Source organism: Dendropsophus ebraccatus, chromosome 3, assembly GCF_027789765.1.
Source record: "Dendropsophus ebraccatus isolate aDenEbr1 chromosome 3, aDenEbr1.pat, whole genome shotgun sequence".
NCBI classification, from domain to species: domain Eukaryota; kingdom Metazoa; phylum Chordata; class Amphibia; order Anura; family Hylidae; genus Dendropsophus; species Dendropsophus ebraccatus.
This window is the reverse complement of record NC_091456.1, coordinates 171,689,434-171,716,594: the sequence shown is the minus strand read 5'-3', so window position 1 is coordinate 171,716,594 and position 27,161 is coordinate 171,689,434. Positions and strand designations below refer to the sequence as shown.

General features: G+C 47.2%; 1 protein-coding gene across 2 annotated transcripts; it reads right to left on the bottom strand.

Annotated features, from left to right (window-relative positions):
• Window positions 1-7,541: 7,541 nt before the first annotated feature.
• SMAD4 (SMAD family member 4) lies at window positions 7,542-26,536 on the bottom strand. Of its 2 annotated transcripts, none has more exons than XM_069963144.1 (12): window positions 26,449-26,536; window positions 20,386-20,671; window positions 18,669-18,843; window positions 17,365-17,394; window positions 16,891-17,109; window positions 15,448-15,567; window positions 14,981-15,097; window positions 10,506-10,556; window positions 10,074-10,257; window positions 8,555-8,723; window positions 7,980-8,118; window positions 7,542-7,864 (listed from the first exon to the last, which is right to left on the bottom strand). In XM_069963144.1, exons 2-12 carry the CDS (start codon window positions 20,623-20,625, stop codon window positions 7,653-7,655), a joined length of 1,656 nt encoding a protein of 551 aa, XP_069819245.1. In that variant the 5' UTR covers window positions 20,626-20,671; window positions 26,449-26,536; the 3' UTR covers window positions 7,542-7,652. The 2 variants fall into 2 exon arrangements, with proteins under 2 accessions (XP_069819245.1, XP_069819246.1); XM_069963145.1 differs by having other exon boundaries at window positions 14,981-15,094.
• Between the last annotated feature and the right edge of the window lie 625 nt (window positions 26,537-27,161).

Genomic DNA, 27,161 nt, shown 5'->3' with positions numbered 1-27,161 from the left:
ATATACATACACACTCACACACCCAATCCCCATTCTGCCTAGTACTATTATAATGCCCTTTGCTACACATTAAAAAGCCCCTTTTGTGCCTCAATCATACTACGACATCTGTGCAAATATCCCCTTCTGTGCTACCAAGTAATATAATGCCCCTTCTGTGCCCCCAAGTAGCAATAATGCCCCTCTGTGTTCCCCAGTAATATAATGCCCCTTCTGTGCCCCCAAGTAGCAATAATGCCCCTCTGTGTTCCCCAGTAATATAATGCCCCTTCTGTGCCCCCAAGTAGCAATAATGCCCCTCTGTGTTCCCTAGTAATATAATGCCCCCTTTTGCGATCCCCCCTAATAATTTTTGGGGAGAAAAAAAACAAAAACTATGCAGGTCCTTTGCTGTTGTGCCCTCTGCGGGATACTGTCTACAATCTCACTGTTCAGCGTGTTCTGTGCAGACATCCAATGCTCGGCCCCCAGTCAAAGTCAACTGGACAAAACTGACTTTGAGTGTCATAGAGACATGTCAATGAATGTGCATATAGATTAACATGTTTTCACGTTCAAACTCCCATCTAACACAGTGCAGAAAATATTACTGAAGTACAGATAATGGGGTTTATTCAGGATGAGAAAAACATGGTAGCTTTCTTTGACAAACAGCACCACCCCTGTCCTCAGGTTGTGTGGGGTATTACAAATCGGCACCATTAACTGCAATAGAACTAAGCTGCAATACCCTCCACTACCTGAAGAGAAGAGTGGTGCTGTTTCTAGGGGGAAAAAAATGTCTGTCCTTATTTTGGATAACGCCTTTAGTTTCCAACAGGTCAAAGTGAAACTTTTACATATTTTGATTTGAAAACGCTCTTATTATTCTCTGCATATGCACTGCATATCCAGGCGTATACTGCACCAGGACCCCACCACCCTCACCTCTACTGTAGAATCTCTGCTGCTAACTATCATGGAGTCAAGAAAAGAGAAATTTCAGCCAGAGTAATAAATATTTTAATCAATACCCTCCTCCTCCTATCCCGCTATTTGTCATCCTCTGTATAATATATAGGGGGGCTCCTTCTATAAATTATACTGATAAAAGCAGCAGCGGGGTTATCTTATTTGCCGTAATGAACGGTCGTATGTCATAATGATGTAAGGGGATTTGTCCTGCCAACATGGCAGCAAGTAATAGGGAAGTGGGATTAATTGTTCTTCTATTTTCCTGGTTTCTACCATTATCTCCTATTGACCAAGAAAGACATTAAGATAAATCTATTCACATTATCAGAAGTAAATGACTTTGACCATCGGGGTCAAGGAGTAATCTTAAAGGAAAACACTCCCCGAAATACACGCTATGAAGAATACAGTTATTAGTAACCAGGCTTTGTACGCTTCCATGTGTAATAGCTAAAGCTTCTTATAAACTTTGGAATTACACCAACTAGCAATAAGCTCTATTGAAAGTCATAAAAGTTACTTTTCCTCCCTGCTCTGTGGAGGTTTACTCAGATAAAAAGAAAATTCACAATAGTAACCAATCATAACTCAGCTCTGGTAAAGTAATAGCTGCACTGTGATTGTTTTTTTTTTTTATCTCCCTCCCATTTATTATTAATCTGCTTAGAAATCTGGATAGTTACAACTGTTTTTGCCCCCTGCACTGTGGACGTTTACTCATTGTACTCCATACAGAAGTGGTTGAACCATGTATGTTATTAGTTTATTACATGGTGTTTGTCTACAATTATGACTTCAAAAGCATCCAGACCATATATATATATATATTTGGTTTGGTTGCTTTTGAAGTCATAATTGTCATAAAAATTGTCATAGTCATAATTCCTAAAAAAAAGTACTGTAAAAAAAAAATATATATATTATATATATATATATATATATATTTATTTTCCAGTACTTTTTTTAGGAATAGACTCAAATGATCCTACCCTTCTATTGATAGGCAAAAAGCCTGTACAAACAAATAAATATATATATATGTGTGTGTGTGTATATATATATATATATATATATACACACACACACATTTATTTTATATATTTGTAGAGGCTTTTTGCCTGTAAATAGAAGGGTTTGCACTGTTGCACTAGCAGATAAAGATTTGCTTACGGCAGCATTTTCAGTTACAATATAAAGGTTTTACAGCTCACATATACTTACGAGTCAAAAGACGATAGAATTATTAATGGCAGGTTTTAATGGAGGGAGAGGATTCTGTCAGTGCGTCTGAGGTGCGAGGTCAGAGTTTTATACGATACGGGAGAATTACACTGGGAAGTCGGCCAGCCATCATAACCCGCCATGAAAGTGCTGCTATACAGAGAAATCACTCAGCTCTGCGCCCTTCTATACAGATCGTCCCACTTAGAGCTGCCGGGGAGTATACAGGGGAGAGGATGAACATTTACATTATTCTGATAGAGTCTGGAAATCTGCCTCTGGTTTTATATGACTTTTATATCATTTCTCTGTACAAACTGTAAAAGAAGCCGCTGTTATTCTCCATACGAGAGCGTGAGGCAAATTAATAGGAATCTACTGGGGTACCGAAAACTTCCAGAATCCTCCATGTTTTCCAAACAGTTTAATCCTTGCAGGGGAATTTTTTATCTTTTAAATCAACTGGTTTCAGAAATGTATACAGATTTGTCATTTACTTCTGTTTAAATATCTAATTCCAGTACGTCATGTGTCTGCTATGGGGAGTCAGAGGGTCATGCCACGACCCTGCTCTGAATCCTGCCACTCTTGGCTGCTATTAGCAGGTGTGGTCCGATCTCTGTGTCGGCTATTGAAGACAGTTAAATGCAGCGGTCATAACCAACAGCTATATTTAAATGCCTTCAATAGCCCATCCCTGATGTCTAGTGGCAGGATCTACGCCTCTTTGCGCAATGTGATCGCAGAGGGGAGATCCCTTCTTTGCAGCGGGCCAGGCCACAGCCTCACAATGACGCTCATCCTGACTCACCAATGTATAGATCTGGGCTGCAGCAGATCAGAGCAATACAGCACTGCTCTAATCGATCAGTGCTGTATAATGTATACCACACTAATCTCTATGAGAGATCAGTGCTATGTATATAGAAGTCCCCCAGGGGGACTTCTAATTAATGTGTATTATTTAAAAAAAAACAAGTTTAGTAAAAAAAAACAAAATCTCCTCCCCTAATAAAAGTTAGGATCACCCTCCTTTTCCCAATTTATAAATAAAACATATTTGGTATTGCCGCATGTGTAATCTGATCTATTAAATTGGCACATTCGTGATCCCGCATGATAAACAGCATAATTGTAATAAAAAGTCACATATATATGTAATCAAGGTACCAATAGAAAGTACAGATCATGACGCAAAAAATTACACCTCACACAGCCCCATAGATCAAAGGATGAAAGCGCTAAAAGGATGGGAATAAAGCAATTTTAAGGAACATTTTTTTTAAAAGGTTTTAATTTTTTAAAAGCCATCAAATAAAAGTTATATAAGTTGCATATCATTGCATTTGTACTGATTAAAGGAACATGGATAACAAGTCAGTTTTAACAGCGTATACACAGCCCCAGCCCAAAAAAAAATAAAAAAAAATGTCATTCAACTTCACAGCACAAATTATTTTTTCCGGTTTTGCTGCATATTTTATGGAAAAATTAAGTCTGGAAATGCAAAGTAAAATTAGTGGCACAAAAAAAAAGGGCTCATGTGGGTCTGTAGGTGAAAAAATGCAAGCGCTGTGGTCTTTTAAACACAAGGAAGTAACGAAAGCGCAAAAGCAAAAATTATTATTGAGTATTGTATTTTCCCCCAAAACTTATACAAATCACCAATATACACTTATTATGGGAAATGCTTATAAAGTGCTTTTTTCCCTGCACTTACTACTGCATCACTTCCTGGATAACATGGGGATGTCACTTCCTGGATAACATGGTGATATCACGACCCGGCTCCCAGAGCTGTGTGGGCTGTGGCTGCTGGAGAGGATAATGGCAGATGGATGCTCAGTGTTGGCTCTGTCCCCCTCCTAATCTCCTGGAGTTCCTGCAGCCGCAGGGGGGGGGGAGAGGAATGGAGTCCCGGACGGGGGAAGAGAGAGACAGCTACAGCAGCGGCTGGGGAACATCCAAGCAGGTCCCGCCTGGCGGGATGGGGGGGGGGGCACTCCAGGGGAGGTGTCCCCTTGCTGGGGAAGAGCTGCAGCAGGGAGAACAGGAGAGAGACAGAGCCAACACTGAGCCTCCCTCTGCCATCATCCTCTTCAGCAGCCACAGCCCGCCCAGCTCTGGGAGTCGGGTCGTGACATCACTATTTTATCCAGGAAGTGACATCACCATTTTATCCAGGAAGTGAAGCCTTGATGCAGTAGTAAGTGAAGGGAAAAAATAGTATAAAAAGTGTATATTAGGTATTTGCATACCTTTTGGGGGGGCAGTACAATACTTTAATTTTCGCTGGAGTTTAAAGGAGAACTCCAGCGAAAATCTTTTTCAAATCAACTGGTTTTATAAAGTTATATAGATTTGCAATTTACTTGTCCTGCAGGAAGTGGTGTATTCTTTCCAGTCTGACACAGTGCTCTTTGCTGCCACCTCTGTCCATGTCAGGAACTGTCCAGAGCAGGAAAGGTTTTCTATGGGGATTTGCTGCTGCTCTGACAGTTCTTGACATGGACAGAGGTGGCAGCAAAGAGCACTATGTCAGACTGAAAAGAACACACCACTTCCTGTAGGGCATACAACAGCTGATAAGTACTGGAAGACTGGAGATTAAATAAAAGTATATTACAAATCTAAATAAATTTCTGGTACCAGTTTATTTGCAAAAAAAAAATTTCAATTCCCCTTTAGAGGTTTACGGCTTGAGATTTTTAAATAGAAGTAAATTATAAAATTTATATAACTTTCTAAAACCAGTTGATTTGAAGATTTTTTTTTTTTTTTTTTTTGCTGACTCCCAGCATTGATGGCCCCTGCAGAGTTGCAGCCTCAGTCTTCATGAGAAGGTAAGAGAAGTGCACGGGCAGCGGTATCAGTACACAATAGGGGATTGTGACAGCTCCCTCCACAGATCATGCCCAAAGAAATCTCCTTTATGGAAGTCAGAAAAATATAATCAGAATTTTTTTGTTTAATTTTAATGGGCAGAGCAAAACGGCTAAATCTCACAAAAATCACCAAGAGTTGTATTAAAAAAAAAAAAATTGACTTAAATAAAAGGCTATTTTTGGTGTTTTATGTCCTGTTGTAATGAATTCAGAACTCAGACACTTGTAATAAACTGATGTTTATTGAGAATTAGTAATTTGTTAGAACACAAGTCACTTTCTACTTTACAAGTCAACAAAGAGACACTACAACTGCTTGCTGTATAGAAAATTAAAACCACATAATGCAAATCGGCTATGTTGTGGTGCTACCATCTAGATAAAAAGCATACATGTCCCTCCGGTGACTGCGTCCTACCATGGGGACCATCTCATATATACAAGGCCGCTGCTTAATGTATGGACCAGCAAATGGTATGGGGGGAGGGGGTTACGTAGTCTCCAGCATGAACAAGGCCTTTCCATGTGTAGAACCAGTAGGGGGTTAAGACGGGTCTTAAAAAAAGGCAAAAAGTATATACAACAGGACACAATAAAAAGCTGCAAAATGGTGTTTGCAAAATACAACTGGGAAATATACAATGATAGTAATGGTAGATGCTGGTAAATCCACATCGAGATCAAGCTTCTATGATGGTCTCTAGTCCTGGTGCGACTACAGGTCTGGTGACGCAAACCAACAGAGGTCAGGCTGCTATCCATAACACTAGAAGTCCACACAGGACAGAAACGCTGTGGATTTGTACCAAGAATGTGGAGGAGATCTGACAGGACTAATTCACACCGATGCTGCATAGACACTTGTGATGCAGATTTTCCACACAATCCACAGCCCTATCTCTGTGTATGACAAGAAATGTAAAATCCGTGGCACATTTATTCCCCCCGATAACTGGGGATAGATGGCGTCAGCCCGACACCATGGTAGAAAGCACTACATCCCCTTATTCTTCTGAAGTGCAACCTTCTAGCACCAAATTTTGTCTTTTCGGCTGCTGCAGAAGTAGAACTCCTGACAGCATGCTGGGAATTGTAGTTTTGCAACAGCTGCAAAGAGAAGATGACTTGACCTGAAACATAAGTGTTAAACCGTGGTGTAGTATACACGTCTTTAGTGTACGTGGCGTCACCTCTTAATCCATGCAGGGCACACAGCACTGTGCACCTATAGGTAGGATTTAACCATTTCATTAAGTTTCAAGGGGACGACACAAACAAAAAGCAACATATAAAAAGGACCGTACAGAAGCAGGAAGGTGCCCGATACCTCAAAGATGACATCATCATCTGTACTCTGCAATACGGCTGCCTCTGCTGTGTGGCGGTGCTGAATACAGCAATAAGAATAAATTAGGTAGAAAGGTAGTAGTAGTAGTTAAATCACTTGTTATTTTATGTTTTGTGACGTTGAATAAAGCTACTGAATTTTATGAAGCTGCGGAAGAACACATTCTTTTCTTATCATGGATGATTTGGGCTGCGGTCTCCAACATTAGTACCCGCGAGCTTCTACATCACGGAGATCCATATATCAGGTGAAGCAAGGCTATGTGGGTGAGCTGACAACCCTCTACCTGTTTTATTGCAGAAAGGTAGTAGCACAAGTTACAGATGGACAATAAACACTTCAGAGGGTTACGGAGGATCAGCTTAGTGTAGGAATCTACTTCTCGCATCTGCATTTAGGACAAGAATAAAAGCGCACAAGCTTTAATGCGGTGACATGTAAAATCTTAGAAAAGGAGAATAGATTAAAAAAAAAAAAACATTCACATATAGAGGCAAACAAGACAGGTGACATATTGTAGTGATCACAAGGACTGGGATAGTTCAGGAAGCCCCCACAGTCAGACGGTCTCTCTGGGTGATAACAGAGAACAATGGGTTGACTCCCCCTGCTCCTGCTAGAGACTGGAGTCTGGAGGTGCCATCCCCTTTAAATTCATACATCCCCCCACACACACTTTTTTAAATCTACACAATCATTAGGGGAGGCAAAAGTATAAAAAGTTGACAGATTTACCAAAATTATTTCATGCTGAAGTTATAAGATTCTGCAAGATGGATATGGGCAGGAGAACAGCACAGCCTGGAACCATTGGCCTATGTTATCCTATTATACATTGCCACTCCCTATGGACTAGGCTGCAGTCATTACAGATGTCTTATCACAAGTTTTCCCAGCACCAACAGGGTTAAAAAGCATAAAGGCTGTCCCGGTTGTCATCCTTTGCATCATGGCGCCTTCACATCGTATTCATGAAGCCAGCGGTACCCAAAACTTGTATGTAGATTCCACAGCAAAGAAAAAGAAAAATGCTGTTTTGCAGCAAAAAAAAAAAAAAAAACTGGGGCCACAAAAAAAGTCCATTTCCACCCTGACTTGGAGTAAGCGGGAGAAGATATGTGCATATATTTATATATATATATATATATCTATTTATATATATTTTCATGATTACAAATAATGACTGTGATTTTCAGTCCGCCTTCTAGACGATGTAAGCGATACATCTGATGGTGTCCTGCTCATCAGTCCAGGGGCTGGGGGTCTGCGATGGGCATGGTGTGCAGGACTTCATCCAGGAGCTGGAGGGCGCGGTGTAAGTGGATTTCTATCCAGCACGGGGTCTCTTTTATGCTCTGCCTAGGGTAATCGGGACCCCAGCCCTTCACAAAGCTCATCCGCAGGATACAAAGTCTTCGGAGATCATCTACTCCGATCCCTGCAGCTGCTGAAAGACCTGAGGGGGGGAAATTAAAAAAAAAAAAAAAAAAAAAAAAAAAAAAACCATCATCAGATTTACTAAACATGAAGAACTAAAAAAAATAAAAAGCAAAAAGTATAATGCCACTTACTGATGGCTGGTGCAATCCCACCCACAGATCCTGGACCAGGGATGTTCCCAGCTACAGCCGCCGCTTGGGCTGCAGCTGCCGCCTGCGCCGTTGCTGCCTGCTGCTGCATCTGTCTGTGACACTGACGTAAATCAAATACCTAGTGAAAAAAGATAGAGAAAAACGTGTAAGTAGTTACAGAACACGGCTGCCTTGGCACCAGACACACTAGGACAGGCATGGGAAACCTTCAACACTCTAGCTGTTGCAAAACCAAAATTCTTATAATGTTGGAAAGCTTTGTGCTATCTGTGCATGATGAGACTTGGAGAGCTGAAGGTTTCCCATCCGTGCACTAAGATACGAACACCAGACCTATGTGATGTCATAATGGTAAAGTTGAGTACCTAAACTTTTGAACAAATTTTGGATCAGTACCCATTTCACTTTATTCTGCCACTAAAGATAGCATACTTGGTTATTCAAAAAAGTTTGTGTCCACAGCTTCTTAAAATCCAATGTAAATCTTTATTCGGCATTACAAAAGTAAAAACAATGGGAAATTTAAAAGACACGTCATAATAAGTGGTTCTTACCTTAATGTAAGCGCTGGGATATATCTTGTGGACAGCGTCCCCGGGGGCTCGTCCTGCCTCTCTATCCAGGTAGTAGCTCTGTACAAACACTGCATGGTCACTGAGACATCGCACCCAGACGTCACCTTCTCCTTTGCACTCCAGCTGGACTCCTTTCCCTATGTGTAACCTGGAATTAATACAACACACGGTTAAAGGAAAGTCTTGCACAAGCTAACAATTACGATCCACAAAACAACATAGGCTCCTAATCGTTAAAACAACAAAAAAAAAAAAATTGGTTTGCGGCTACAAGTCTAACTAAGAAGGTCCTGACATGATACCTGCTCAAAATAAGAGCAAGATGCGCAGAGTTCATGCATCACACTTATGTCTACACGTGCATTGTACTATCCACGATTTGGGTGTCATACACCTTAGCATCAGAGATAAAAAATAAACTGTTCTGGTTTGGAGAGATTACACAGAAAATTAAGGGAGAAGGAATAGCAAAAGCTACCGCTCCCAGCATGACAGCAGAAAGCTGGAGACCAACAGCTTTAGGTTATGTTCTCACTTCAGAAACATATCAGTAGAAGGCGGCTGTCTTGTTAAATAGATGGCCGCCAATAAAGATCGTGATCTTAATTAGCAGACGCCTATTAAACGAGACGGCCGTGTTCCCCAGATATGTTCCCGAAGTGGGAACATAGCCTTAGGCCTTATTTACATATTCTGTGTATGGTCTGTATATAGGGACCAGAACGGAGTTGCCAGCATCATAATTCATAATGATGTCAGCAGCTCTGAAATGCTAAGTATAGTAGTGCAAAGATTTAAATACTTCTGGAAAACGGGCCCAGAGATGATAGGATTTGTCCTATAACTGTCTAGAATTTTGGCACGGATACCCCTAAGAACCCTATGGGGGCACCCACAAATCTGGAATGCTCCGGGTGTGCAACGGAAAGCTATCCAGAATTCTGAATGCAATGGAATGGCAGCCCGGTCCAGCACAAGGCAAGTGCCGCCAGGTGCTGACACTGGCCCTTTAAATGTTCGCACTCCTCATCAAAAGTGCATACAGTTAAATGTGTTGCTGTGGTTGCCAATGGCTCCAGAACCTATCAATCACTCTTCTGTTCAGAAGCGGCATTATACCTCTGGCCACAAGAGGCCGCTTTCTCCCCCAAGCACTGTGAGGTACAAGTGACGTCACAAGTGCACCCGCAGAACTGGAAGGCAGAGGGAGAAGCAGGCTAGGAGCAGCGCTGCAGCAGGAGAGTATGTATTTTTTACGGCCAGGAAACACTGATGGTTTCATGAAGCCTCCTAGAAGGCTTCCAGGTCAATGTTTCCTGGGTGTGGGAAGGGGGCCTAAAGAATCCTGCTTTAAAAGAATAAGTCATCATATATATGTATTTGACCTACAATGTCACCCTTGTATGTGCACGTCCTATATGTGTAGTATACATCCATGTCAATTACACAAATCATCATTTTCAACACTTTATAACTAGAGGACTGTACCGTCACTTACCTTGCTCTCTCAATGGCTTCTGTCCTGTGAACGTTGGACAGTTGTCCTAAGCAGAATCGGTCACCGCCAGATGGGTCCACATAACCATCGACAGTAACAATGGGGCAGTTTGATGGGACCTTGAAGGTTTCTCCCACCTGAACATCCATTTCAAAATATGCAATAGAGCACCAATAATCGGGAGCTGCAGGAGGACGAGCAGAAGGAAAGCAAGTGAGGCGCCAAATATCACAAGAGAAGAACCAAGGTGACCGAATATTCTCTAATGTGTATGGAGGCAATACGTGAGCATAGCACAGGAACAGAGTGGGGGAGAAATACCATGGAAATGGTCTGGTTGCTTTTATTCCATCAGGGAACATAGAACCATAGGACCACAAATAGGTTCAAGTGTGTCCTAAAAAGTATAAAGGCAACGGCGACACGACTCACCTGGGTGATTAGAGATCGGAGGCTGGAATGCAAGCTCATTGTGCACAGGCCCTAAAAGACACGGACATTGTTACCTAAGGAGAAGGCATGTTACATACTGGTGTATAACCAAATACTCAGTTACAACGCAATCAGGAAGACGCCACCAAGCAAACAAACTGCATACACATTAAGACACCCATGCTTGAGTTTAAGGAGGCCACATGCAGTGCACGGCCGGGGCCATAGAGCCGACCAGTGCACGGCCGGGGCCATAGAGCCGACCAGTGCACGGCCGGGGCCATAGAGCCGACCAGTGCACGGCCGGGGCCATAGAGCCGACCAGTGCACGGCCGGGGCCGTAGAGCCGACCAGTGCACGGCCGGGGCCATAGAGCCGACCAGTGCACGGCCGGGGCCATAGAGCCGACCAGTGCACGGCCGGGGCCATAGAGCCGACCAGTGCACGGCCGGGGCCATAGAGCCGACCAGTGCACGGCCGGGGCCATAGAGCCGACCAGTGCACGGCCGGGGCCATAGAGCCAACCAGTGCACGGCCGGGGCCATAGAGCCAACCAGTGCACGGCCGGGGCCATAGAGCCAACCAGTGCACGGCCGGGGCCATAGAGCCAACCAGTGCACGGCCGGGGCCATAGAGCCAACCAGTGCACGGCCGGGGCCATAGAGCCAACCAGTGCACGGCCGGGGCCATAGAGCCAACCAGTGCACGGCCGGGGCCATAGAGCCAACCAGTGCACGGCCGGGGCCATAGAGCCAACCAGTGCACGGCCGGGGCCATAGAGCCAACCAGTGCACGGCCGGGGCCATAGAGCCAACCAGTGCACGGCCGGGGCCATAGAGCCAACCAGTGCACGGCCGGGGCCATAGAGCCAACCAGTGCACGGCCGGGGCCATAGAGCCAACCAGTGCACGGCCGGGGCCATAGAGCCAACCAGTGCACGGCCGGGGCCATAGAGCCAACCAGTGCACGGCCGGGGCCATAGAGCCAACCAGTGCACGGCCGGGGCCATAGAGCCAACCAGTGCACGGCCGGGGCCATAGAGCCAACCAGTGCACGGCCGGGGCCATAGAGCCAACCAGTGCACGGCCGGGGCCATAGAGCCAACCAGTGCACGGCCGGGGCCATAGAGCCAACCAGTGCACGGCCGGGGCCATAGAGCCAACCAGTGCACGGCCGGGGCCATAGAGCCAACCAGTGCACGGCCGGGGCCATAGAGCCAACCAGTGCACGGCCGGGGCCATAGAGCCAACCAGTGCACGGCCGGGGCCATAGAGCCAACCAGTGCACGGCCGGGGCCATAGAGCCAACCAGTGCACGGCCGGGGCCATAGAGCCAACCAGTGCACGGCCGGGGCCATAGAGCCAACCAGTGCACGGCCGGGGCCATAGAGCCAACCAGTGCACGGCCGGGGCCATAGAGCCAACCAGTGCACGGCCGGGGCCATAGAGCCAACCAGTGCACGGCCGGGGCCATAGAGCCAACCAGTGCACGGCCGGGGCCATAGAGCCAACCAGTGCACGGCCGGGGCCATAGAGCCAACCAGTGCACGGCCGGGGCCATAGAGCCAACCAGTGCACGGCCGGGGCCATAGAGCCAACCAGTGCACGGCCGGGGCCATAGAGCCAACCAGTGCACGGCCGGGGCCATAGAGCCAACCAGTGCACGGCCGGGGCCATAGAGCCAACCAGTGCACGGCCGGGGCCATAGAGCCAACCAGTGCACGGCCGGGGCCATAGAGCCAACCAGTGCACGGCCGGGGCCATAGAGCCAACCAGTGCACGGCCGGGGCCATAGAGCCAACCAGTGCACGGCCGGGGCCATAGAGCCAACCAGTGCACGGCCGGGGCCATAGAGCCAACCAGTGCACGGCCGGGGCCATAGAGCCAACCAGTGCACGGCCGGGGCCATAGAGCCAACCAGTGCACGGCCGGGGCCATAGAGCCAACCAGTGCACGGCCGGGGCCATAGAGCCAACCAGTGCACGGCCGGGGCCATAGAGCCAACCAGTGCACGGCCGGGGCCATAGAGCCAACCAGTGCACGGCCGGGGCCATAGAGCCAACCAGTGCACGGCCGGGGCCATAGAGCCAACCAGTGCACGGCCGGGGCCATAGAGCCAACCAGTGCACGGCCGGGGCCATAGAGCCAACCAGTGCACGGCCGGGGCCATAGAGCCAACCAGTGCACGGCCGGGGCCATAGAGCCAACCAGTGCACGGCCGGGGCCATAGAGCCAACCAGTGCACGGCCGGGGCCATAGAGCCAACCAGTGCACGGCCGGGGCCATAGAGCCAACCAGTGCACGGCCGGGGCCATAGAGCCAACCAGTGCACGGCCGGGGCCATAGAGCCAACCAGTGCACGGCCGGGGCCATAGAGCCAACCAGTGCACGGCCGGGGCCATAGAGCCAACCAGTGCACGGCCGGGGCCATAGAGCCAACCAGTGCACGGCCGGGGCCATAGAGCCAACCAGTGCACGGCCGGGGCCATAGAGCCAACCAGTGCACGGCCGGGGCCATAGAGCCAACCAGTGCACGGCCGGGGCCATAGAGCCAACCAGTGCACGGCCGGGGCCATAGAGCCAACCAGTGCACGGCCGGGGCCATAGAGCCAACCAGTGCACGGCCGGGGCCATACAGCCAACCAGTGCACGGCCGGGGCCATACAGCCAACCAGTGCACGGCCGGGGCCATACAGCCAACCAGTGCACGGCCGGGGCCATACAGCCAACCAGTGCACGGCCGGGGCCATACAGCCAACCAGTGCACGGCCGGGGCCATACAGCCAACCAGTGCACGGCCGGGGCCATACAGCCAACCAGTGCACGGCCGGGGCCATACAGCCACTGTGGTTGTGCAATGAGTTGTACTGTCCGCGCTGCAGAAAATGAAAGAAGAAGTGGCTGCAATGTCACCTGTACAGAATGGGCCTGGTTTCATGCTTGTGGCCATATGTGGTTTATAACATGACCATATTGACTTTCATGAGCCTTAATGCAGTGGAGCAGCCCCGGTCTAAAAATGTCATTATACCAGACTTCCCCTGTACCCAGGGCCTGGTACAAAGTGTATTCTTCTGGAAGCAGTGCTGTCTGGAGGAACGCTGAGGTGCATCCTCCAGCATTACACTACATGCAACAGGGCACACGAGAGCAAGTCTCAAGTTTTTTTTTTTTTTTCCTTAATGGCTTTTTCTTATGAAAGGCCACTAAAATCTCATTGATTACTGATTACTGGCACCCTGACTGAATAGCTGACTGAAGGGTCCACCCATGTTCTTGCAAATACTGAGGCCTGTTCACTTATTACTACACACAAGTTAAAAGGGGAACTCCTGTGTATTTTTTATTCAGTTGATTTAATTTTTTTTTTAGCAGGAGGTCCCCTTTAAGTGTTGCAGCCCATCCCCTTGTAATGGATGGAGTGCCCAGCAGTGTGTCTAGTAGGAAGTAAAGAAATTGCAGCATTCATATAGCAGAAACCTCTCCAGTCTGCTGTTCAGAGGGCGGAGCATAGCTCCCCTACTAACTAGATATTAATAACTTAAAGGGGTGATGCAGGCTTACAAAAAACAGTTGCTTTCTTCCAGAAACAGCACCTCAGCTGTCCTCAGGTTAAGTGTGGGTTTTGCCACTCAATTCCACTGAAGCTAATTGAGCTGGACTATGATACCACACACAACCTGAAAACAGGGGTGGCGCTGTTTCTGCAAAAAAGTAGCTGTGCTTTTTCTAATTGTGGATAATCTGTTTAACCTAAGAATAGGCGGCCATGAATAACCTTGGGCAATCCTTTAACAGATGAGCCTGGTGACTATGGGGGCCAAGTATCAAGCGGAAAATGCAGATTTGCAAATATTATATTCGCAAATGGCCGTTTTGCGATTAAAATATTCGCAAATCGGCACTTTCCACCTGGTACGCCAGGGGGGCAGGGAGGAGGTGTGTGGAGGGGGTGGGATGGGGGCTGCGGACTCATCACTGTTTTATCGTAAAGATACGCAGAAAACCTACTCCAGCTGTCAGCTGGCGTAGGTTTCCTGCCGCGCACACAGGATTTATGTACAGGCAGTCCGCCTCTACATAAATCTCCGTAATGCCGGAGCTGCGGAGACGTTTTTAAGTCCAGCGCAAAAAACGTCGGACTGAATAAATGTCCCCCTATGTTCCTAAACTAGGACAGGTAACACTTTCACTGCAGTAACCTCCTCCATTATAAAGACTGGCCCAAGCACCCTATCACATTCACACATGGTAGTTCAGGTTTTATTGTTCATTCTGCCGCGTTACATTAAAGTAAATCATGTTCATCAACAATGTGACTATATCCCCGGACTATCCCCCTCGCAGTGGCAGCAAATAAAATAAAGTTTGGAAATGACAAAATTAATAGGAGAACCCATAAAAGAAAAAAAAAAAAAGTGTATGACTCTGATCAATGGGAGAAACGAAAAACTAATATTGGAAGATCAAACTTACAGTAATGTCCAGGATGGGGCATGGGTGGATGATGCTGAAGATGTCCATTCTGGTGGTGAGACATATTGGGGGTGTAAGGTGCTGTTCTACTTCCAGTCCAGGTGGTGGTACTGTCTACTAAAACATCACACAGAAGATGGTTACAATACCGACCCTTGTAATATGTCTCAGGCAGGAGCCCCAACCCAAAGCAGGCATGGAGTCACATGGTATGGGAGGGAAGAAGGGGACAGCTCTTTGGTTTGAGGGTCAATGAAAAGAAAAAGTGGAGAATAATTCAATGGCGAGGGATGTGACAATAGTGGAAGCCATTTCTTTTCAGTAATGAATTCTCATCCCAACAAATGGTCATGAAGCAAATCTAGTAAAAAACGCTTCCTCTACTGAGTGTGATGGTGGATTATACAAGGTGCGGGGAGGCAATGAGACCCATTGGGTGTCTGATCTCTCACTTTCCAGCCACTTACTGTGATGATATGTGGCTGGTTGAGCATTGAAGCCGTTCTGTTGTGTCCCCTGGGGAGGCACCGAGGCGATCTGCAGCAGTCCTTCACCATGCGATGCTGCCAATAAACTGGTGGGCTGACCTGGGGGGGAGAGAACATCGTCAGTCTTCTCAGATCAATAATGCCAATAGCTTTTGTCTCTCGGCAAATCTAAAATTCCCAATAATAATCATCTGTCTTCTTGTGATCAGCCCGAGATGATGGGCATTGAGCGTCCAGGAGGAAAAGCTTCTACTGGGATAAAGGTTGTAAAGAGTAACCAAGTACATGAGATTCTCATCCGCCAGCAAAGACTTATGGGTAGAAACTAAGCAATTCATAGATGGATGCTAAAACCAAGCACTTTTATTATAAGCTGCTGCATCTCCAGCATGTCCCATACACTGCCTATAGAATGAACCGCTCATCCCACAGTCAAAGTCACAGAAGTAGTATAGTTGGTGGCACTACACTGCATGCACAGCACAAGTATTAGTTTGAGGTGCAAATATAGAGTGTTTTTATGTATTTTTTTTGCTGTACATATTTCACACTAAATAATCTGTTAATATTGTGATCTATGTCACAACAGCTGCTGCTATAGCACTGCTTACTGAGCACCAAGAAACAGGCTTAAGGCTGCATTCACACGTACCGGATCTGCAGCGGATTTCTCACTGTGAATTCGCAGCAAGACCCCCTGCGAATCTCTGCCCAGTAAACTCTATGGGCAGACAAAGTCGCAGCAGGATGCACATCCCGCTGTATGTCAGCAGCCCACCCAGTTAACCCCCCGACGCCGGAGCCTATACTTCACCTGGTCCCCGCTCCGGCTTGCTTTGGAGGTTCCCGACACATCCTGCTCAGCCAATCAGTGCGCTGCCCCGCAGCGGAGTGGGGGAAGTTTAACCGGCCGAGTTTACTGGGCAGGGATCCGCAGCGAGAAATCCGCTGCGGATTCGGTACATTTCAATGTATCCTAAAGGAGTTATCCAGGCTTACAAAAACATGTCTGCTTTCTTCCAGAAACAGCACCTCTCCTATCCTCAGTTTGTCTGTGGTGCTGCAGCTCAGTTCCACAGGAGGCTGTTCTCTTCAGTTCTTAAGGTGTCTATACCAAAGACGGTCAATCCCCATGTCAGGTGATATCGGTGGAGATAGGGGTTGGGTGTGGTGGATTTTCACTGCCCTACGCTTTTGCTCTCAGGGGGATAAGCTGCCCCCAGAGCGCTCTAGCAGCAGTTTCCCCCTCCCTATAGAGAAGACATGAAAGTTAGACCATGCCCTGGGTTCGGGTAAAGTGACTAGAGTTACCCCAGGTGTGTGAACCTATTTTGTGTCTGGACATAAAGCTACGCCAGGACTATTTCAATTCTGTGAGAAAATACATGGTAGGTACTGGCATACTGTACACATGAAACTTACTTGTTGAAGGGACGGGGATGCTAGAGAAGGAGGAGGCGTTGGGGGTGCTGGGCTCACTGGATGCCAGCAGTGAAGAGTTGCTGTAGCTCTCGCTGGATGACCTGTTACTTGGTGGGTGCTGGATTGTCTGTATCGAATGCCCATCGGAAGAGGAGATGCTTTGCTGTCCTTCCACATAGTCATGGCCATACTCGTCCTTCACCAATAAGCTGGATGGAGCTGCAACACAAGGCGTAAAAGGCAGACAATGAGTTACACTGATACCAGAGAGGGAAGAGCCCAGAACATGAATCATCATCTATATATCACATAAAAAAGATGGATGACATAAGAGCTGTGAAGAGCAACAGAAGAAGAAATACTGCCATCTTCCTGCAGCAGGAGAGAATGCACATCCCTTACCTCTATATAAACTACACACACATATATATTATATATAAATAATCCTTAGCTATTCTATAGTAGAAGACTTACCTGTACTCTGAATGGTTAACCCCGACAAGTCTGAAAAAGAGAAAAGTCCTGTATTAGACAAAAGATAAAGGGAAGACTATAGGTCACAATCTCCATTAAGTAGAATATAAACCTATGTGTGGTACGTAGTGCTCTTCTGTGGGAGTCAGAGGAAAGGCTTCATCCATATATACTTCCTATCACCTCTCCTATTAGCAGAGGGTATAAACCATCCATGCATCTGAGTAGTGTTGCAGTTGCAACCTAATTTGATGAGAATATGCACCGAAAGGTGGATTCATTACAAAGAATGGCATCAGGGGAACGATTTCTAATGTGGTCGTCAATCTGCTATAAGGAAACATTTTGAGAGGATGACATAGGCACAGATAGTACTGTCTCCATATAAATGATATAAGTACTGACAGTACTGCATCTCTGTAAAGCATATAGGTACAGATAGTACTGCATCTCTGTAAAGCATATAGGTATAGATAGTACTGTCTCCTTATAAATGACATCGGCACAGACCGAACTGCTTCTGTGTCTCTCCTGGAAATAATGCAGTACAGATAAGTACTGGCAGCACCGTGTTCCTGTATTTTCCTATACAGGAATACAGGCAGCAATAGTACTGTCTTCCTGTCCTTCCCTGTAATAAAGTAGGTAAATAAAACTACCGTCCTGTCTCTTCCTATAATACCATACCATAGGTACAGATACTGCAGTACTACCTTAATATAGTAGTTAGAGACAGTACTAGGATTATGGTATTACTGTCTTGTCTCTTCCCATACTAACTTGGATACAAACAGTACTGCCTGTAAGTGATGTTGGCACAGATTGTAATACCTCCAGGTTTTTCCATGTACTTCAGTTGTTTAAACAGATGATGTAATAAGACAGTGCCCTATAAGATGGCCTAACGTGCACAGTAAACATACGGCAATGTGATATAGGCTGTATGAACAACCATTGGATCGTTTGGACAGCCCTTGCACTGTCACGCTCCCCTTACCGAGTCTTCTCATGAGTTCTATGGGACAATCGTGTGGTTACACAGAGCGCTGAGATGTCTGATAAGTCTCATTAAAACACCTCCAGCAATGTTTTTCTTCCCAGACATCCTAACAGCACTGTAAATGGTGTAGGCAGACATAGTACTAAAGAATAACTGAGCATGTGAGCGGTACACTCACACATACATCATTGCTGTGGATTTAATCAATATAAATAAGTAGAGGAAGTCCACAGAGCACCAAGTAAGTGTAAAAGTACTGATAGATGGACAATACAAAGCCCTGATACAACATGGGGTCTCTTACCTATTCCGGGGGACACAACTCGTTCATAGTGATACGGATTGACGCAGACACTGTCGCACTTCAGATCAAATGCATACTGACAGTATTTAACGTGTTTCAGTTCATTCTTGTGAAGATCCGGCCATCTCCAGAGACGGGCATAGATGACGTGAGGGAAGCCTTTCCTGCCGGCCACCTGTAAGGTAACATGGACTGGTGTCACAGCAGCAGAGGAATCACAGGTGTCCAAGAGACTGACAGTACTGGGAGCAGTGTGATATCTGGCAATGACTTACATAATGGTGAGCGCTGTCATATATAACAGGCAGTACATTCAAAAGATACATACGGTTAGACATAGGAGCAAGACACCCAATAGGGACATTATCTGTCGGCGGGCTCTGTCTGGTACTGTGCACAGCTTCAGGAAGCGGCAGACATGTTTTACACTTATTAAAGCTTTCTAGGCATGTTCTCACAACTAGTGCTATAGAAAATGGTGTATAACATGAGATGCCAATAACCAGAGTCAGGAATATTGATCAGCAGATGAGAAGACAACAGGACGCGGGAAGCAGTTCCAGTTGTCAGACCCCAAAAATTAAAGGGGTTCCCCGGTGAAAATAAATTGTTTTCAAATCAACTGGTGGCAGAAAGTTATACCGATTTGTAAATTACTTTTATTAAAAAAAATCTCCAATCTTCCAGTACTTATAAATTACTTCTGTCCATGTCAGGAACTGTCCAGAGCAGGAGAGGTTTTCTATGGGGATTTGCTGCTGCTCTGGACAGTTCCTGACATGGACAGAGGTGGCATCAGAGAGCGCTGTGTCAGACTGGAAAGAATACACCACTTCCTGCAGCACATACAGCAGCTGATAAGTACTGGTAGACTGGAGATTTCCAAATAGAATTGATTTAGAAATCAACAACTCATGTCTAAGGGCCCATTAGCAGCTCTTTTTGACAGGAAGAACCCATGTAGGCTTATGTCATTTTAAGGAGAGGAATATTGAATCATGCACTTTTAGGCACTTTTAGACAAACGGCCGTACTTTATGCAGTGTGGAACATTGTCTACATTTCTATAGGATCCCGGCCAGAGCGTATACACATCGTATACGCTCCATCTGGGATCCTGTGCGACGCCGCAAATAACTGACATGTCAGTTTTCTGCGGCCGCAATTCAATGAATTGCGGCCGTAGGAAACCCTGTCAGTTCACACAATGAAGTGAGCGGCTCGTACCACATGCTTCATTGTGTGCTGTGGGAGGTTCTGACGCGGGCGCGCACTTATGCGCCCACATCAGAACCCTGCAGCTGGAAAGATCATCCGGCCGGTACTTAAGTAGTGGCCAGGATGATCCGGGCACAGACCGTCCGTTCCGTGACCCGGCCGGGTCACGGAACGGCCGGTCTCATTCTTAGTGTGAACATAGCCTTATTTCCCATCAAATCTCACAAAACAATTGATGGAGACACCTCTAATGGTAGTGTGAGCGGAGCCAAAGTGTCACATCAAGTGACGTATGAAATACACCTGAAGAGTACATTTCCTTATACAGGTCAGAGATACAAACACTGTTGTCCCCATATACGCCTCAACGCCTTAAGCAAACTATACACAAGTCAGCAATATCCTGATGGCTCATCTACTACACATAGGTGGCACAAAGCAATCCCCTAAACCAAAGAGCTGGTACACAGCTGCTGCATCCATCCTCTATATCACTTGCCTGGAGTCGGCCATCTAAGGTCCTCTGGATGGTGACACATTTACTAGGATGAGCACCATTTGTAGTTATGGCGGTGATCAGTGAGTCCAATTCATCCTTCTTCTCCTTCAGCTTCTTTACTAAACTCTCGATGGCTCTCTTGGCAAAGGTCTCGCTCTCGCCTCCCTGGCGGTGACACATCAGGCTGTGGACGATGCTTAGACAGGCGTCATTGCTGGTGGGGGTGTTGGTGATGGACATGTTGTCGCCAGGATCTGGTCACTACAATGTTTTAAATGATTGGGGCCTAAAAAAAGGAAAATCATAAGATCATCAAGATCCATAGAGAACAAACCATAGAGAGCAGGACTAGCTATGTACAATGTATCCGTCTGGAGTCCGGGCTGTAGAGCTCACAGAGCATTGTCTAGACTGGATACAATTGCATCACTTCTCAGCTGAGAGCAGGACTAGCTATGTACAATGTATCAGTCTGGAGTCCAGGCTGTGGAGCTCACAGAGCATTGTCTAGACTGGATACAATTGTATCACTTCTCAGCTGAGAGCAGGACTAGCTATGTACAATGTATCAGTCTGGAGTCCAGGCTGTAGAGCTCACAGAGCGTTGTCTAGCCTGGATACAATTGTATCACTTGTCAGCCAGCTATGCACTAGATAAGCCCATTCCCCAGTAGTTTTTGGGGTGTTTGTGGTCCGCACGCTCATAAGGGGGCACAATTACCATAACGCATTGGTACACCTTTACTGGGGGATGAGGAACCTTCCGCCCTCCAGCTGTTGCAAAACTACAATTCCCATCATGCCTGGACAGCCAAAGCTTTAGCTGTCCAGGCATGATGGGAATTGTAGTTGTGCAACAGCTGGAGGGCCGAAGGTTCCCCATCCCTGACCTAGAAAGATAATGGATAATATAAACCCAATAAATCACATACAGGGCCCGGCTCGCACATTGCGCTGTTCTGCCTGCCGCTCTGCAGATACCCATCCGAGAAGACAATGAGGATCACGTGCCCCCCGTCCTCATCCCCTCCCATCTCTTAACAATAGGAGCCATAAACAAACACAACACACATGGAAAATTCGGCTTTGTCCGGCCAAAAATAACAGTGCAGGAAATACTCTGCCTGTCAAATCTAAGCACGGGGCGGCCATTAACCCTTCCCGCTGCCTAATGGCTGAGGTGATAGATGGAGGTGGCGGGTGACAGGTCTCTAATGCACGGAAGGAGGACAGACTGGCAGCGGCTCAGCTGTAATGTACAGGGGGGAATGTGATATCTTAATGGGCCTGAAGATGTGTCAGCTCCTCGGGGGATATAAATCCTGCCGCAGCGTCTTATGTCACATCTCACAGTACACCAAGAAGAACTGGAAGTCATAGCGGCGGCCAATAAGGAGGTCATCAGAAACCTACAACACGGCCATGTTACTTATAGAAGATGACACGGACTTCCAGTACTGGAGTACTACAATGCTCAGGATTACCGAACTAGTGGTACCTGGACGACACAAGGAACAGGTCACAATGAGCGCCACAGATTACTGTACTTCAGTCATAGCAGAATCATATGGCAGCTGGGGCGCAGGCAGCCACGGACAGTTAACCCCTACCCTATAGGATCTAAACCAGTGCATGTATCCCCCCCCAGCTCCAACACCGAAATATCAGATCGGATACACTGCAAGTATCCAAGTCATTGTCATTTAGGGTACAAACACACAAGGCTTATACGCTGCGTATTTACTGCTGCGATACGCAGCAGATTAGATCTAAATAACTGAACACAGTATCAAATCTGCTGCGTATCTGCTGTGTGTGTTTGTACCCTTAGGGTATAAACCCACACACCGTATACGCAGCAGATATGCAACAAAAACGCAGAAGATTTGTTGGTACAGATTTGATGCTGTGTTCAGTTATTTAGATCTAATCTGCTGCGAGTTTGCTGCGAGTTTGCTGTGTATCGCAGCAGCAAATACGCTGCATATACGGTGTGTGGGTTTATACCCTTAAGATACAAACCATTAAGGCATAAGGTGGGCCGGGATGTCTCCAGGGCAGGGTTACTGTCCCATCACTACAGATGGTCACATTATTAGTGGAGCCCACCCGGCAGCAGAGGTCACCGGGGCTCAGGTCCCCAGCCGCTCATACAAGGTGGTCAGGGGACTATATTAACGGACATATCACCCCATTCCCTGGATCAATGGCCCCGGCACCCACCAATTCCTCTTCTTCCGGCTCAAACCATCTTCATTGGCCGATTCCAGGGAGTTATCACTGAGGTCTCAGCAGGCGTGCTCATCCACCATCTATAGGACAGCTGAGCATTGCAGACACCTCATAACGTAGTGAACAGTATTAGATATAGACGTATGTTGCTGCATTTACTGGTATGATCGGTGGGGTCCCAGCAGTCAGACCCCTCACCGAAAAGCTGGGGTAACTTTTAATCATGGAATAACCCCTTTAAGTATTAAGCAAAGAGATGTTGACACCGCAAGTGTAGTCACCACGCCAAATCCTGGATGAATGATAGAGTCTATAGATCAAGTGGACATCTCCCCCCACACACATTGCAGCAAACCAAGTCGGCATTTGTTTTCCAGGGTAAGGGCCGTATTACTCTGTAAGGGTATGTTCACACTGAGTAAAATAGGTGTCATTCCGTGGCGGAACTACGCCTGCCTCAGTGTGTCATAGTATCTCAATGGGAGAGCGCGAACTCCTCCACAGCCGCGGCTCTCAGCTCAAAGAAGTGACGTAAGCAGAGAGCGGCAGCTGCGGAGGAGCGCGCCCTCTCTCATAGACGCGCTATGGGACACTGAGACAGACGGGGTTCCGCCGTGGAATTACGCCTATTTTAGTCAGTGCCAATATACCCTAAGCGGGTAGCTCTTGCTTTGGTATAAAAATAATGAGATGTACTTACCTGTCCAGGCTCCCCCACAGTCCTCAAGCTACGTTCCCCACTCACCGCAGCCGCATTGGGGACTTCTGATCCTGTCTTTAAAGTGACAAAAGGCCCAGCCAATCATTGGCTGAGACGGGACAACACAGAGGCCAATGGTTGGCTGAGCAGTCTGTCAGTAAACAGAACCCAGAGACTTGGGCAGTAGTGAGTCGGGGGAGCGCAGGCAGGTAAGTATGGGCTCTTTGTTATTTTTTCCAGAACAGCAGCTAAATCGTTAAACATGGCTGTCACTAGATTCTCACAGCAGAATGAAAATTCACAGCGAGAGGAGCGCCATAGACTAAAGTGGTACTGAGTACCGCAGCAGATTTCACTGCAAAGTTACTATGTGTGAATGTGTCCTAAAGGAATATAGAGCTTCCCCATACACGGAGATTTCACATCTACAAAGATGTGTCCAGCATTGTCTACAACCAGAAACAATCACAGGGGGATCACCCCTAATACAAGCTCTAGCACCTACATAGCTCAGACTACAGGGCGAGAGGGTAAAGTGCCCCCTAAAGGAAAGGTAAAAATGCCTGATGTACAGGATCCTGGAAGAGCTGGGTAACAACCAAATAGGTGACACATATAACCACCGCCAGACTCAACTACACACCTGATCTGAGCCCATGGCTGCCCACAAGGGACGCACATACACAGACAGGTCAATCTGATTGTTCCATAACCAGATCTCCCTGCACTGCGATTGCCATACAACCAGATCCTTCTGCACTGTGAATGCCATACAACCAGATCCTTCTGCACTGTGAATGCCATACAACCAGATGCTTCTGCATTTTGACTGCCATACAACCAGGTCTCCCCGCACTGCTATTGCCATACAACCAGATCTCCCCGCACTGCTATTGCCATACAACCAGATCTCCCCGCACTGCTATTGCCATACAACCAGATCTCCCCGCACTGCTATTGCCATACAACCAGATCTCCCCGCACTGCTATTGCCATACAACCAGATCTCCCCGCACTGCTATTGCCATACAACCAGATCTCCCCGCACTGCTATTGCCATACAACCAGATCTCCCCGCACTGCTATTGCCATACAACCAGATCTCCCCGCACTGCTATTGCCATACAACCAGATCTCCCCGCACTGCTATTGCCATACAACCAGATCTCCCCGCACTGCTATTGCCATACAACCAGATCTCCCCGCACTGCTATTGCCATACAACCAGATCTCCCCGCACTGCTATTGCCATACAACCAGATCTCCCCGCACTGCTATTGCCATACAACCAGATCTCCCCGCACTGCTATTGCCATACAACCAGATCTCCCCGCACTGCTATTGCCATACAACCAGATCTCCCCGCACTGCTATTGCCATACAACCAGATCTCCCCGCACTGCTATTGCCATACAACCAGATCTCCCCGCACTGCGACTGCCATACAACCAGATCTCCCCGCACTGCGACTGCCATACAACCAGATCTCCCCGCACTGCGACTGCCATACAACCAGATCTCCCCGCACTGCGACTGCCATACAACCAGATCTCCCCGCACTGCGACTGCCATACAACCAGGTCTCCCCGCACTGCGATTGCCATACCACCAGGTCTCCCCGCACTGCGACTGCCATACAACCAGATCTCCCCGCACTGCGATTGCCATACAACCAGGTCTCCCCGCACTGCGACTGCCATACAACCAGATCTCCCAGCACTGAGGGTCATAAAAAAAGCATCTAAACTAATGACATTATTACATGACCTGATCGCCCACAACCACATCTCTCTGCACCATGATTACACAGATTTCAGGCAATCAGATCCTCATACAATCTGATCGCCCCCGCCATACCACCTGATATCAGCTAATTATGTCTTCATACAATCTGATCGCCCCGCCATACCACCTGATATCATCCAATTATGTCTTCATACAATCAGATCCCCCGGCCATACCACCTGATATCATCCAATTATGTCTTCATACAATCAGATCCCCCGGCCATACCACCTGATATCATCCAATTATGTCTTCATACAATCAGATCCCCCGGCCATACCACCTGATATCATCCAATTATGTCTTCATACAATCTGATCGCCCCGCCATACCACCTGATATCAGCCAATTATGTCTCCATACAATCTGATCGCCCCGGCCATACCACCTGATATCAGCCAATTATGTCTCCATACAATCTGATCGCCCCACCATACCACCTGAAATCATGCAATTATGTCTTCATACAATCTGATCGCCCCACCATACCACCTGATATCATCCAATTATGTCTTCATACAATCTGATCGCCCCACCATACCACCTGAAATCATGCAATTATGTCTTCATACAATCTGATCGCCCCGCCATACCACCTGAAATCATGCAATTATGTCTTCATACAATCTGATCGCCCCACCATACCACCTGAAATCATGCAATTATGTCTTCATACAATCTGATCGCCCCGCCATACCACATGATATCATCCAATTATGTCTTCATACAATCTGATCGCCCCGGCCATACCACCTGATATCATCCAATTATGTCTTCATACAATCAGATCGCCCCGCCATACCACCTGATATCATCCAATTATGTCTTCATACAATCAGATCCCCCGGCCATACCACCTGATATCATCCAATTATGTCTTCATACAATCTGATCGCCCCACCATACCACCTGATATCATCCAATTATGTCTTCATACAATCTGATCGCCGCGGCCATACCACCTGATATCATCCAATTATGTCTTCATACAATCTGATCGCCCCACCATACCACCTGATATCATCCAATTATGTCTTCATACAATCTGATCGCCCCAGCCATACCACCTGATATCATCCAATTATGTCTTCATACAATCTGATCTGATACAACCAGATCTCCCACCAGGAATAGCAGGGAATAGGATCACTTATACAATCTGATCACAGTAGATCGTGCTGTCCCGGATCTCACACAATCAGCTCTTCATACAATCTGATCGCATACAACCAGATCTCCGTGCACTGTGACCGCCACATATGCCGGCCTCAGCCCTATACAATCTGCTCGCCGTGCTGCCCCCCATGGTCGGCCGCTGAGGCCCCGGACCCCTCCCCCGGAGTTACCCTCCTCCTCCAGCGGGACTTCCTAGGATTCCTCAGCTCGGCGCAGGCCTCCTTGTTCCTCCAGCCCCGGGACCCCGACACCGCAACGGCCACCTTCCGAGATCAGGCTGGGTTCTCCGCTCTACCTCCCGGGCTTCTCCGAGCGGCGCAGGCCGCAAACAACAAACCCTCCCGGGTCGAGCGTGCGCAACAGCTCCAGCGGCGGCTACATCCGGGACACTGAGCAGGAGGGTGGGCGTGGTCACAAGCAAGCGGGAAGCGGGGGGTGTGGTCAGCATGAAATCGAAAAGTGTGGACTATGCAAAATGGGAGGGGCGCCGATATCGCCATGGTAACGGGAGTGTACAGCTGGGACATGGGCGGGAACAACTTTGTTGAAGGATTTACTACAGAGCGTAGTCTCGTCACTGCGCATGCGCGTGCTTCATCCCTGTCACAGCTGGGGGCGTGTACTGTGCTGGTCACGGGCTTCAGAGCTGTGTGATATACTGGGCTGTGTCATACAGCTCTGCACTAAATAGTGCGGAAAATATATGACATTATCCCGGTATACACAATATGGCGTCTTATAATGAGAGACTCTGTTGCCCACAGCAACCAATCACAGCTCAGCTTTCAGGTCTCATGTTGTTCTGGTAAAATGAAAGCTGAGCTGTGATTGGTTGCTCTAAGCAACAGAGAGAGCCTTACTATAGGTGCAATACATCTCTCCA

Bases quoted from the DNA above. Each gene is read 5' to 3' on its own strand.
- SMAD4 (XM_069963144.1), bottom strand. From the start codon at position 20,625: ATGTCCATCACCAACACCCCCACCAGCAATGACGCCTGTCTAAGCATC. The intron at 8,724-10,073 runs GTAAGTGACGGT...TATTAATTCCAG, and splicing joins GAAGCCATTGAGAGAGCAAG to GTTACACATAGGGAAAGGAG. The intron at 7,865-7,979 runs GTAAGTGGCATT...TCCCCCCCTCAG, and splicing joins TGGGATTGCACCAGCCATCA to GTCTTTCAGCAGCTGCAGGG.